We start from the raw sequence: 14,861 nt of genomic DNA on the forward strand, positions 1-14,861 counted from the left end.
TGCGCAAGCATCATGATATGGGGATGTTTCTCATACTACGGTGTTGGGCCTATTTATCGCATACCAGGGATCATGGATCAGTTTGAATACATCAGAATACTTGAAGAGGTCATGCTGCCTTATGCTGAAGAGGAAATGCCCTTGAAATGGATGTTCCAACAAGACAACGACCCCAAACACACCAGTAAACGTGCAACATCTTGGTTCCAGACCAACAAGATTGACGTTATGGAGTGGCCAGCCCAATCCCCGAATCTTAATCCAATAGAAAACTTGTGGGGTGACATCAAAAATGCAGTTTCTGAGGCAAAAACAAGAAATAGAGAAGAACTGTGGAATGTAGTCCAATCATCCTGGGCTGGAATACCTGTTCACAGGTGCCAGAAGTTGGTTGACTCCATGCAACACAGATGTACAGCAGTTCTCAGAAACAGTGCTTATACAACTACGTATTAATTAAGTGATTCAAAGGAAAGCAAAATCTTCAAACATTTTTCAGTTTATATAGTGAAAGTTTGAGTTTGTAAAGAAGAATACAAACACTGCTATTTTTTTGAACAGTCTAATATTCACTTTTCTTCAAATTTTTTAGAGGAATAAAACAAATTTGATATATTTTTCTTCATGTTTTGATTTGGAATAGAATGCATTTGCGTGTATGGAAATAAAAGCTATTAAAAGGATTTAGAGCTTTATTCACTTTTTTTAACACACTGCTATTATTTTGAACACAAGTGTGTATATATATATATATATATATATATATATATTTTTTTTTTTTTTATTTAAGGGAAAGAAATTTAACTTTTGGGAATGTAGTATGTAAACCACCTGTGCTACTCAGAATAAAGATAAATATAAAGATCAGGAAGCTGCTATCACCTGGCTATATACCTGAATAGGTTGCAAACATAAAAAAGGAAATGGTGTTGTGCTTCCTTACACAGTGCCTAAATACACTTATATACCATAATTAGTGCATAAATATAAATCTCAAATAAATTATAACAAAAAGATATATACACATCAAAAAAGGACAATATCATGTAATAATATGCAAAAAAATATCTAAATGTGTAAACGAGAAATAGACATCACACACTAGAGAAAATGGTGAGACAATGTACATACATTCCTTAAACAGGGAAAAAAGTGACATAAATCACTATAAACACAGTGAAAATGGCATAAAATATGCTTGAAACAGTGTCGTGACCAGAAGACTCACAACTGGCTTGAATAATATACAGTGAGACTGTCAGGATAAAAACCTGACTCAAAACAAAATTTTTGGACCACACAAAGTCCTTCCATATAAATGTGTTACAAAATGTGATAAGTGATCAAAATAAACAATATATGACTCATGTGAGCAAATCCCTAATTGGGACTTATTTGTGTGAACACAAATACATAAACAGTGTCACAACAATATATCACAATGTGCTGCAAAAAACAAACAAAAAACATAAAAAAAGCCCCTACTAGCCACATAATTGTCATTTAACTTGGGACAGCACTAAAAACTGGAAAATGGCCCAGGCAGGGGAGAGGTGAAAGTGTACAGTTTTGAAGTGGCTCATAAATGTTTCCCTTGCAAACAAATAATTCAGGGTAGCTTTGCCTAATGTTTCTTATTAGTAGACTTTTCTTACAAAGCCGCTTTAGCTTTGACCAGATGCCTGTCTTCTTAAGGTTATGTACTCTCATTGTCGAGGTGGGTTTTGTACTCAGTGGTCTTAAAAAAAAAAATACAATGTTCATACCACTAGTCTAACATCAGCATTAGCATACAAATCTATATCAGGTCTAAAGAAATAAAAACATTAAAAATTAAGGATTTATATTTGTTTTAAAATTTCCAAAATGTAATATGAACTTTGTATTTAAACTTATACTTTTTTTTAACTAATGTAACTTAGTATTCATATTGAGAAAAAAATCAAGAGAAGGATAATTAAGTTTTAGCTGAACATAATGAATTGTCTTTCAGGACAGAAAAGGAAAATGGAAAGTATTCAGAAGTTGCTAATTATAATTGATTGAGCAAATTGACACAGACTGAATGTAAATGAATTACTGTATGTTGCTTGTAATGTAATTTGCATTCTGTGTGTTGTCATTCCATATGTTGTACTTAAACATAAACATGTTATTTATTTGTAATATATTGTATATACAGTACATATAAAGCCAAAACAAAAATCCCTTGTCAGTTGAGGGAATACTGTAAACTGGTAGCAATGGGTTAAGCAATGGCCAAACCTTTCCCCACACCTGGGGGATAATATGTCTTTCCCTGGGGCAAACAGGGTGACTGTGTGTTGGTGGAAGGCTTCATGCAGTCTGTGAAGGAATATATCTGTTGCAGTGTGAAAAGGTGCCATTGTTAGGGGTGCAGGTCTGTGTGTTCCTTCCTCCAGATCAAAACAGAGGTTGGGGGAAATGTGCTAGTATAATGCCCTGTAATGGTGTGAGGAGGGAAGTGCTAGTATGGGTCCTGGAGCCAAAGACTTCATGAACACTTGGAACGAGTGAAGTTCCCTATCCTGGGTTCATGTTTTGCCAGTAGTTAGCCCCTTGGTTGAGAAGGTGTGCAAAGCCCTTATAAGTCAGGTATTTGCAATAATTCAAGGCTTTACCTTCCCCAGCAGTCAATGTGGCTTCAAGGGAGCAGCCAGGGGTGCAGGACTGCAGAGTAGCAGAGGAACAGATGAGGATCTAATCCTGTGGGACATAGCAGTAGAGCAGAAACAAGCCAGGAAGATGAGTATTTGTTTGTGGATTGCTGAAAAAAAACCCAGTGTGGAAAAATCATGTGTACTGCAAACTTGTTGTAATAAAGGTTGGCAATGAAAGCCTTGAAAAGAAGCATTGGTGAGGGTCTAAGTCCTTGGAAACACAGCCCAGTTGTATGTCAGCTGAGGAGAACAAAGTGCAGGGATTCTCCTCCATGCCACACTTTGAACAATCCAGATGACAGCTTTCATACTTATACTTCACTGCAAATGAGCAATTGTTTGTTTCTTCACTTAAATTACACTTCTAAAGAATGTTTGCATCAAAGAGCCTTTGGTGTTGATTTACTTAAACTTGATAGTAAAAAATCTGATGAAGCTGTGCATGGTAGCAAATTAGATTAATTTCATCTTGTTCAATTAAGCTTTGACAAAAAAAAACTGGAAGCTGATTGGTTTCTATGCAGAGCTGCTGCAGTTTTTGCATTCTCCAGTTTTAGTAAATCAACCTCTTTATCTACAAGTCCAGTTTCTGGTGCAAAAGTACCTTGCAATGGTGGAAAAATTCTGGTTGTGCTGGCAGGGGGAGGTACAGAGCATGTGAAGCCTGATGTGAGTTTGCCCCAGGGTCACATACAATCATAGTGAAGCTGAGGAAACAACCTGTTCCAGACCCAGCAAACAAAATTGGCAATGAAGATGTCTATTGAAGTGGTGGGTAAACCTAACTTTAAAGAAATAATTGCTGATACCATTATTAATGAGACTGACAGTAAAATTGTGGTGAAGTGGGAGTGACCCCAGCAAAAAGAGTCTTGCCTCTGCAATATGTTGGGAGGCGGGGGTTAAAGATGTTGGTAAAAATGTGATGTTGCTTACTGTTTAGAAAAATGCCAATGTAAAATTTACTGCTTCAGGAACCACAGGTTCACAGAGATAGAGATGTTCATATGTTTAGTGCAAAATGAAGGGCTGACAGTGGTAGAATTTTGTGATATTGTAATCTGGTATACTTAAAGATGAACTGTGCAATGTGTCTACTGTTCAGCCATCTGTCTTTTGTGTCTCATTGGAAAGATGGATGGTGCTGTGGAGTACCTTGGGTTAGAGCACAGAACAATTGTTAAAAGAGGTTTCTGCAGAGGCACAACTAGACCCTTCAGGGCCCCTGTGCAAGAAACCATGAAGGACCCCCATGACCACTTCCCAGGGCCTTCCCACTGATCCAGGGTCCTTTACTCCCATTGTGGGACTCTTTATTAAGGTCCCACAGCAGGACCCTTTTTTACGTGTTCTGCAGCAGGACCCCTTCCTACATTGCTGCCAACCTTTCCAACAACTTTTCAGGGACACCTTTTTTTTTTCTGTGTGTTCAACCAGCCATCGTAAGAGGAGAACGTATCTTAATTAGGGGTGAGACATGGAAAAGGGGCATGGTTCTACAAGAACCACCTAATGCTATACCCCTTTGCACATGTCTACACCTCCCAGAATACCTCCATACCCCACAGAATGCCTCTATACCCCCTGCACATCTTTATACCTCCCAAATAACCCCTGTCCCCTCCCCTCCAGCACACTTCTGTACCCCTTTTGCACATTGCTGCACCTCATACACATAGCCGTGCACTTCCCAGCATCCTATGTAGCCCCCCAGCACACCTCTGCACCTCCTAGGATCCTCTTTATCCCCCAGTATGCCTCTTAACTTCTGGCAAGCCTTTGTAACTCCCACACCCCCCCTCCACACACAAACACACACATCCGCACCTACATACATAAACCCCCCCACAAATACACACACACCTATCTCCCAGCATTCTCTGTATTCCACTGCACACCTCAACACCCCCAAGCACATCTAAGTACTCTGCCGCACATCTCTGAACCCCTCATACCTCCATACTCCCCCCCCCCCCCCACACACACACACCTCTGCACCTCCCAGCATCCTCTGTATCTCTTCAGCACACCATTGTACACTGCAGGAAGTGATCTGCACCCCCCACAGCCCTAACACATCTCTGCTCTATACCCACTTGATGTGCATCTCTAACCCCCAGCACATCTTTGTACCCCCCCAGCACACACAACAGTGTACTTCCAGTACAGTCAGTTAACCCCATGGCCACTCACTTGCACATTGATTGGCAGCTCTGTGGTGCCTTTCCCCTGCACCTCAATTCACTTCATTTGCAGTTCACTATGCAGTGGTGGTGGGTGGGCTTGGGCAATCAGTAGCCCTGTGGTGCCCAAGGGATCTCCCTCCAGCTAGCAGTTCACTTCATGCTATACAGTGGAGAGGAGAGGGGCCTCTGACTCGGGCAGGTATCTGCTTTAGTGCACAAGCAGAGATCCCTCAGGCACCCCAGAGCTGATGATACCCCCACCACTGCCTAGTGATCTGCCAGTCTGAGGTTCAGGGGGAGAGGCCTGGTCCTGGTGCACCCCCACAGTGGCAGAACACCAGGGCCTGGTCACAATTGCGACTTTTGTGACCCTGATAGTTCTGCCACTGGGTTTCTGTGTGTAACAGTGGAAAGGAGACTTTTTCCACTGTGCCAGATCGAGGGGCTGCTAAACAACTTATGGTCGAGAGGGCCATACTATGGCAGCAGATATCCCTCATTAATTGTAAAAAGCCAAGATAGATAGAGAAAACTGCAAACATATTGTCTGTGGCTTATGAAAGGGTTAAAAATAATGTGTTGCCAAACAAGGAGATATTTGGTGAAAGTGCCAGATAGCACAAATGTAATGGGACAAATTGAAGTTAATTATCCAAAAATTGGGGCATGCAAATTAAATACAGATATCAGGATAGTTGCTGGCAGAGTGTCATGTGCTAGTGGAATTGATATACAGTGAGGTTGCCATAACAGCTGACCACTTCGCCACAAGTGTGTATCTTCACTGACCTGCTAGGGGTTGACAAACAGAATATTTACAGTATATTGCTGACAATGATGAACTGTGTAGTTCATTACTGATTTATCTAGTTGCCTTATCTCAGTGATCTCTAAATTGTGGCCCATTGCATACCTTTATCCTGCCCTTGAGGCACTATTCTGCCCACTGATACCATTGATTGGGCACTATTCCTCCTACTGACACCAATGATGGGGCACTACTCCTCCCATTGACATCAATAATGGGGCGCCATTCCTCCCTCTGAAACCAATGATGGAGCACTATTCCTCCCACTGAAACCAACGATTGGATACTATTTCTTCCACTGACATCAATGATGGGGCACTTTTCCTTCCACTGATAACAATGTGGGGCACTATTCCTCCCACTGATACCAATGATGGGACACTATTCCTCCCACTAATACCAATGAAAGGACACTATTCCTCCCACTAATACCAATGATGGGACACTATTCCTCCCACTAATACCAATGATGGGACACTATTCCTCCCACTAATACCAATGATGGGGCACTATTCCTCCCACTAATACTAATTATTCCTCCCACTGATACCAATGATGGGGCACTATTCCTCCCACTAATACCAATGATGGGCCACTACTCCTCCCACTGACATCAAAGAAAGGGAACTAATATTTTCCCGAATACCAAAGATGAAACATTGTTTACTCCCATTGACGTCGAGGTATTTTCTACTCCCACTGGCCATGGTCTGGCCCCCCTAATATCTGAAGCACAGTAAACTGGTCCTTTGTTTAGAATATTTGGAGACCCTTGCCTTAGCTGATGCTAAATGTGAGGGTCACTTTGATGTGATGGCTGAGGCTGAAACATGTAACAAGATGTGTACCAGCAGAAAAAACAATGCAGTGGAAGTAGGTCCTACACAGGTTCAGGAAGGCAGTTTGGTGAAATATTTCCTGCAGTTTAGGGTGGATGCAGACATACTGCATATCTACAAAAACTGTAGCTGCTGACTTTTAAAAAACAGCCACTTACCTGTCCCTTGGTCCTGTGATGTATCCCCCACAGCTCGTTTTACTGACCGTCCTGTATTGCAGGAGTCCGGCATCTTCAGTGTGGGCACCCGGCTGTGATAGCTTGCGGCTTCACAGCTGGGTACCCACTGCGCACGCGAGAGTAGCACTGCACATCGTGAATGGTCCTGTAGTCTTCTGGGACCTGTCAAGTGTCCCAAAAGACTACAGGGAGGGAGGGAGGACACCTGTTTCTGATCACCTAGGGGATCGGAAGTGGGAGAGGGTACCTGTCATATTCGGGTACCCGCTCCCCCCTCCCACTCCCCAAAGGTGCCAATCCTTAATGGGGAGCGGGAGAGCAGTCCTTAAAGTGCAACTTCCCCTTTTGTGTGGAGCTCCGCTTTAAGGTAAGGTGGATTTAGTACTTTTTGGCTATTGTTAATAGGGTTGCTTTTTTCTGGGCCCCATAGGTGAAGTTCTCCATGGCTTACCCCATGTTCAATATACACCTCGGTGTGCGTGATATACTTTTTCCCCAATCTCTCCACTCTTTCTATTTATATATTATTACTGTATTTTGTATGTTTATTTTGTAATGTTGACTACATTGTGTACTCAATTATATTTTAATCTGTACAGTCTTCGCATGCTCTTTTGCTGGCGTGGATCCTGATGAAGCAGTGTTATTGAAACGCATTGATCCTGAATACCTTTTTCTACTTATCATCGGAACAGAGACATCTTAACTTCTTATGTATAAACTATTACCTGATCTGTCCGATGACATACCCCCTTCCTGCCCAGGCCAATTTTCAGCTTTCAGCATTGTTGCACTTTGAATAACAATTGCGCGGTACCCATAAAAACATTTTATCATTTTTTTCACACAAATAGAGCTTTATTTTGGTGGTATTTAATCACCACTGAGTTTTTTTATTGTTTTGTTAACTAAACAAAAAAAAATCAAAACTTTTTTAAAAACACAAGTTTTCTTCATTTCTGTTATAAAATTGTACAAATAAATAACCTTTCTTCATAAATTTAAGTCAAAATGTATTCTGCTACATTTCTTTGGTGAAAATAACCCAAATCAGTGTATATTATTTAGTCTGTAGGCAAGTTATAGAGTCCACAAACTATGGTATATATACCTGACAATCGATCAATCCTGATGTACTGACAGCCAATCTAATTTCTTGAGGCCCAAAAATGTACAAATACCCCCCAAACTACCCATTTTTGGAAAACAGACAGTCCAAGGTATTTAGTAGGAGGCATGGTGAGTTTTTGAAAAAAGGAAAAATTAAAACAAAAAATCTCAGATTTTTTTTTTTTTACACATTTTCACCAGTCCATTGTTATCATATAACTGGTGTGGCAGTGATCAGGAACACTGATTGGTGACAGTATGTAAAAAAAAAATATGAGTAAGAATTTCATTTTTATTTTTTTAAATGTTTTTCTATTATTTTTTTAATTACTTTTTTTTTCCTTTTTTACTATTTTTTTTTCCAACACACTGCGACCAGAGCAATACAATGTTACCATAGTAACATTGTGCAACTCTGGGCAAGTGATCAGGATTTTTTTTTTTTACACATGATTGCTAATACCAATGTATTTAATTGATTTTAGCAACCATTTGTACTGAATGAAACTGATTCATTCAGTCTATTGTTGTGATTATCTGTGATTGGGCAAAGCTCTTCACATGGTACATATGGGCTGTGATTGGCTCTGCCTGTATCATGTGACCGCTGTGACCAATCACAGCTTATAACACAATTATATACAAGGATGGCATGAAAGCAAGCCATTCATTGAATACAATTGCCATATGATCTGCTGTGATTGACTGGTGTAGTGGTGGACACAGTCGATGACAGATCATGCCCCTCGGCACCTTCTGGCAGGACATCATATGACGCCCACTCAGAAGGAGGATAGTCCTGTCTGGCCATCAATCTGCTATAGGCAGAGCGGGAAGGTGTTAAATATTTTTGTGTATTATTCTTTGTCATAAAGCCTTGTATAATTGTATACTATTAATTTGTGGCACACATTTAAAGTCCCTTTATTTATACTACATTTTTTTCCCCATATTGGGAGATGGAATAAATTTGTTCTTGATACTCTAACAATTAGCCCTGAGTCTTTCTCATATGCTGGTTGGTACTCAACAATCCAGCTTAGTATTTTGCTTTGAACACATCTAGTCGAAATAGACTTTGGGACTTTCTGACTAGGCCTGGTTAAAATGTTTGTTTTTTCACTCATGCTCTGATTAAATCTGTCTGACTGTGACTTTTGACTGATTTTTCATGTCTTGTACATTTCCTGTGAATTGTCTGAATTGCATTTTTTTCTGATTTATAGCTAAATATTCACGCAATTCAAAATATGACAAATCATCAATTTTCCTGATTCGATCATAATCTGTCAAAAGCTCTGCTAAAGGGTTTGTATGGAAAAAATGGATTACAAACTGTACATTTTAAATGGCTGGTTCCCTGCAAATCCAGAAATTTAATGCATCGTTAGTTCTTACCTTTGTGGGGCCATAAAGCAGTTGAAATAACCATCCTTCTCCCTACCAGTTGTTTCCTATGGCTGTGGTCTCATATCTCAGCTTGATGCAATATAGTCACATTATAATCATTAACCTTCAGAAAAAGAACCTTTAATAGTTGTCTGCTGTATCTCTCAATCTGCTTTAATATTTTTTTCTACGTGGGGTGGAAATATTTCAACGGAAATCACTGACTAAAACTGTCTAGCTAAATGCCTAAATTCTGCAATTGGAATTATTTTTAAAAACTCTTAATTTACCTATTTATTGTACATAAATGTTGGATTTGCATACTCAGAGTTTGATCTACTTTAAATTGTTTTCTCCTTTATTATGTATCTAAATCACCATACCTCTTAAATGATATGAACTTGTTGGAAAATGGAGTTAGTTATTTAGCTTTCTAAAGCCAACAAAAGAAGAAACTAAAAGCAAAGCTTTGCAGGAAAGCTATCTAAAAATAAATGTGCTTAGGGATCATGGATCATGTACTGTGCCCTTCAAAAGCAGCAACATGATTTATGCCTTTAGATATTTTCAATAATATATTGAGCATGATTTGTGCCTTTAGATAAGTTCACAATAACTCATTGAGCATGCTCTAGTAATCTTTTGTGACTAAACATGCTTTGTGTTGTGCCAGATATCATGTGTAATCATAACTTCTATCAGCTTAGCAGAAGGCAGTCATCATTCACTAGGAGATAACAGTGTGACAGGATATGACTGCAATTATTGTTATTATTCAGATGTGAGCCCTTAATGCAGAAGTTTCTTTTAAAAGTGATTATCCTTACATTAAAAGTAGCCTTTTGTCTTCTGCATGAACACTTGCCTTTTATATAATAGGTGTGTGTGTGTGTGTGAGTGTATCTAACGATATATATATATATATATATATATATATATATATATATATATTGAAGGAAATGAGTATTTGATCCCCTGCTGATTTTGAATGTTTGTCCACTCACAAAGAAATGATCAGTCTAAAAATCGAATGGTTTTTTTGGAGAGACAGAATAGCAACAAAAAATTCAAAAGAAATGCATGTCTAGCAAATTATGCACTGATTTGCATGTTCATGAGGGAAATAAGTATTTGATCCCATTCACAAAACATGACTTTAAGTATTTGGTGGCAAATCCCTTATTGGCAATCACAGAGGTCAGACATGTTCTGTAGTTGGCCACCAGGTTTGCACACATCTCAGGAGGGATTTTGGCCCACTCCTTTTGGAAGATCCTCTCCAAGTCTTTAAGGTTTGGTGGCTGGACCCTATAGACCAGGGGTGTCCAAACTTTTTTGGAAGAGTGCCAGATTTGATGAAGTTAACATGTGCGAGGGCCGACCATTTTGCCCGACATTCTGATGAACCATTAAAATTAAATGCAAATGAACTATTTTATGCAAAAGTTTATTGAAAACGGCATACTTTTCATTTTGTGACTTGGATGACAAATCTAAACAGGTGTTAAATCACTCTGCCTTTAATCTCAAAAAAACAGGAAGCTGAAATATGTCAGGAACATTAGAAAGTACATTACACAAAGTATGAAGGTTGTCTGTCAACTTTTAAGTTCAAACAATGTGAACAGGAACATAACACCAAGTATACATGTGTTCAAATATATTTAGAACTGATTTAGACCAACTGACATTAACTGAGATTTTACAATGTATTCCTCTCAATTGAAAAAAAAACTTGCCTGCACTAATGTGAAGGGTGAAACTGAGATCTGGACTGCAGCACATAGACTAGGTCTGGTTCAAAGGCTGTGGTTTTGATGCGCAAAATGTCACGCAGGTGAGAGTCACTTAGTCTTGTCCTCACACGGTTCTTGTTAAAGTTCATAACAGAGAATGTCTTCTCACACAAATATGTTGAGCCAAACAAGCTCAACATTTTCTTAGCCAATGTTCGAATCTCTTGAAACCGGCTCTTATCCAGTTGGCGGTAAAAGTTCACAAGAGAGAGCTGTTGGTGACGACTGCGTAACTCGCTGTCACAATGCAGCTCAATGAGCTTGAGCTGCAGCTGATCTGGAGCATTGTCGGGGTCAACAGAGAATGGAGAGGAGAAAATGCTGATCTCCTTTTCAATAGCTGCAAAATCTTGAAAGCGCCGTTTAAACTCCCCAGCCAGAGATGCGATGTCTGCTGCATACCTGCTCGTTTGTGCACTGATATCATCCTGTGGAAAACTGTTCATTATTTCCTGCAACGCTGAAAAGTGAACAGTATTGGGCTGCGTTTGTGACAAATGCCTTAGGAAAAGTTGCAGCTTTGTTCGAAAGGCTTTGAGGTGTGAATAAAGCTGGTTCACCGCTGCATCTTTGCCCTGAAGACTCGTGTTCAGTACATTCAGATGCTTTGTTATGTCGACTAGAAACCCCAAATCAGCCAGCCAAATAGGATCAGATAGTTCTCGCATCGGTTGTCACTTTGTTTCCAAGAATTCTCCAATTTCCTTTCTGAGAGAGTAGAAACGCTGCAGTGCAGACCCCCGACTGAGCCATCTTACATCATTATGATATAAACATCTTCGTATTCAGCCTGGATATCCAGTAAAAACTGTTTAAACTGGCGGTGGCACAGGGCTTTAGAGCGGATGCAATTAATGGTCTTTAGCACCGGTTTCATAACATGATCATATTTGAGATGTTTAGCACAGAGAACTTGTTGATGAATGATACAATGAAGTTTGATAGCGTTGCCTCCTTCTTCAATCACCTTGTTACAGATTAGGGTTGATAATCCACTTCGTTCACCAGTCATGGCAGGTGCCCCATCAGTAATAATCCCAGTAACCTTGTTCCAAGGCAGTTTCATGTCATCTATGGCAGAACTAACAGAGACAAATAAATCTTTTCCTCTTGTTTGGTCCTTAAGGCTCTGGAGGTCAAGCAGCTCCTCAGTCACATTCATTTCATGGTCCACCCCTCTCAGAAAAATCAGCAACTGAGCTGTGTCAGAGAGGTCCGTGCTTTCAACACAGGCTATTGAAAAGAAGTCAAAATCAACTCCTTTTGACGTTAACTGTCTCTTAATATCTGATGAAATTTCTTCAATTCTCCTTGCTACAGTGTTACGAGCCAGGCAAATGTTGGCAAACTCTTGCTTCTTCTCGGGACAGATATTCTGCACCATTTTCATGACACATTCTTTGATAAACTCACCCTCAGCAAAAGATTTGCAATTTTTAGCAATTAACGCTGCCACCTCATAGCTAGCCTTTGTGGCATTTTCATTTGATTCACGGGGTCTTGTAAAAAATCGCTGTTGTGACATTAAAACAGCTTCAAGTTGCTTCAACTTTTCACTGCGGTCGCGCCCTGTTAGCTTGTCATATGTGCTATGTCTCGACTGGTAGTGTCTCTTGATATTAAATTCCTTATAAACAGCCAGTCTCTTGGCATATCAGACAAACACAGTGATTCCGTATTTCAGTGAAAAAATATTCCACTTTCCACCTGTCCTGGAAGCGGCGGCCCTCACTGTCAACTTTTCGTTTCTTATTTGTAGTTGCCATTATAAAAATTGGCCAGAAGGGGAGAAGTTATGTAGAGACTACGAGGAGCAGAGGGTGGAACAGCAAAGATAGGATACTGTAACACAGGCAGACAATAGCAGGCTGTGCAATAGTAACAAATCAGATAATCATGGCATTATAGCACAGTGATGGACAGTCAGGGGTTAATGAAGGGTATTACAGCTTGCTACCAGATTCCTATATGCTCCCTTGTCTGCTTTAATGTATCCTGAGCACAGCCCGGCCTGCCTGTCAGTGTGTTGTCTGTGTTTTTTTTACTTATTTTAATATTCTGCCTTAATGGTGGCCCTTGTGGCTTTGTGTGGAGCCTCAGCACTCTCTTGCCGTTGGACTTGACGTCATCAGCCAGCACAGGGAGAAGGAAAGCCCAAATCTCGCGAGATCTCGGAGGTCGCGAGATTTGGGCTTTGTTTCTCCTTGCACTGTCTGATGACGTCAAGCGATCCTGAGCACCAATCCATTATAGCCCAAATTGATAAATGGTAGCCCCAGTAGTAATTCCCTGCGCACCACCTGGGATCCCTCGGCCCACGTTCCGGACCCCACAGATGAGCTGCCCAATATATAACTTACGGCCCTCCACTAGTGATTCTGCAAACGCCACTGAGGACTCCAGGGATCTGTCAAGCGGGAATTGACGTCATCAGCCGGCACACAGAGACGGAAAGCCCAAATCTCACGAGATCTCGGACGTCACGAGATTTGGGCTCTCCTTCCTGCGCCAGCTGATGATGTCAAGTGCCGCAGCTAGAGATCGCTGGAGTCCTCAGTAGCTTTCAGGGAATCACTACCGGGGGGCCGTAAGTTATATATTTGGGTAGCTAACCTGTGGGGCCGTTTCAGTCCGGAACGCGGGCCGCAATTGGCCCGCGGGCTGGACTTTGGACATGCCTGCTATAGACCCTATAGAGGTTGCACAGGCAGTCTAACTCCTCCAGCATGGCACATCAATACATGCCATTGCCAGAAGGATTGCTGTGTCTCCCAGCACAGTCTCAAGAGCATGGAGGAGATTCTAGGGACAGGCAATAACTCTAGAAGAGCTGGACAGGGCCATAGAAGGTCCTTAACCCATCAGCAGGACTGATATCTGCTCCTTTGTGCAAGGAGGAACAGGATGAGCACTGCCAGAGCCCTACAAAATGGCCTCCAGCAGGCCACTTGTGTGAATGTCTTTGGGCAAACAATCAGAAACAGACTACATAAGGGTGGTCTGAGGGCCCGACGTCCTCTAGTGGGTCCTGTGCTCACTGTCCAGCACCAAAGAGCTTGATTGGCATTTGCCATTGAACATCAGAATTGACAAGTCCACCACTGGTGCCTGCATGTTTCACAGATGAGAGCAGGTTCACCCTGAGCACATGTGACAGACATGAAAGGGTCTTGAGATGCCGTGGAGAACATTATGCTGCCTGTAACATCATTCAGCATGACAGTTTTGGTGGTGGGTCAGTGATGGTCTAGGAAGGCATATCCATGGAGGGACGCACATACCTCTACAGGATAGACAATGCCACCCTGACTACCATTTGGTATCAGGATGAAGTTCTTGGACCCATTGTCCGACCATACACTGGTGCAGTGGGTTCTGGTTTCGTCCTGGTGCACGACAATGTCTGGCCTCATGCGGGGAGAGTATGCAGGCAGTTTCTGGAGGATGAAGGAATTGATACAATTGAATGGCCCCCACGTTCATCTGACCTAAATCCAATAGAACACCTCTGGGATATCATGTTTCGGTCCATCCAATGCCTTCAGATTGCACCTCAGACTGTCCAGGAGCTCAGTGATGCCCTGGTCCAGATCTGGGAGGAAATACTCAGGACACTATCCGTTGTCTCATTAGGAGCCCCAATGTTGTCAGGCATGCATACAAGCACATGGGAGCCATACAATCTACTAAGTATCATTTTGAGGTGCTGCAATAACATTTCAGCAAAATGGACTAGCCTGCTGCATAATTTTTTCACCTTGATTTTCAGGGTGTATTTGAATTCAGTCCTCTGTAGGTTGATAATTTTAATTTCCATCAAACGATGGGGCATCTTTACATTACTAACACATTACCCAGTCCACATCAGTATAG

At 41.2% G+C, this 14,861-nt stretch overlaps 1 protein-coding gene across 1 annotated transcript; it reads right to left on the reverse strand.

Annotated features, from left to right (window-relative positions):
• Window positions 1-10,936: 10,936 nt before the first annotated feature.
• On the reverse strand, window positions 10,937-11,656 carry LOC149469663 (general transcription factor II-I repeat domain-containing protein 2B-like). Its single transcript, XM_089668844.1, has one exon. It carries the CDS (start codon window positions 11,654-11,656, stop codon window positions 10,937-10,939), a length of 720 nt encoding a protein of 239 aa, XP_089524970.1.
• Between the last annotated feature and the right edge of the window lie 3,205 nt (window positions 11,657-14,861).

The sequence above is a fragment of the Staurois parvus genome, unplaced genomic scaffold, assembly GCF_062004578.1.
Source record: "Staurois parvus isolate SC_StPar_1 unplaced genomic scaffold, SC_StPar_1.0 ptg000064l, whole genome shotgun sequence".
Classification (NCBI taxonomy): domain Eukaryota; kingdom Metazoa; phylum Chordata; class Amphibia; order Anura; family Ranidae; genus Staurois; species Staurois parvus.

Coding starts and splice junctions, on each gene's coding strand:
- LOC149469663 (XM_089668844.1), bottom strand. CDS start 11,656: ATGCGAGAACTATCTGATCCTATTTGGCTGGCTGATTTGGGGTTTCTA.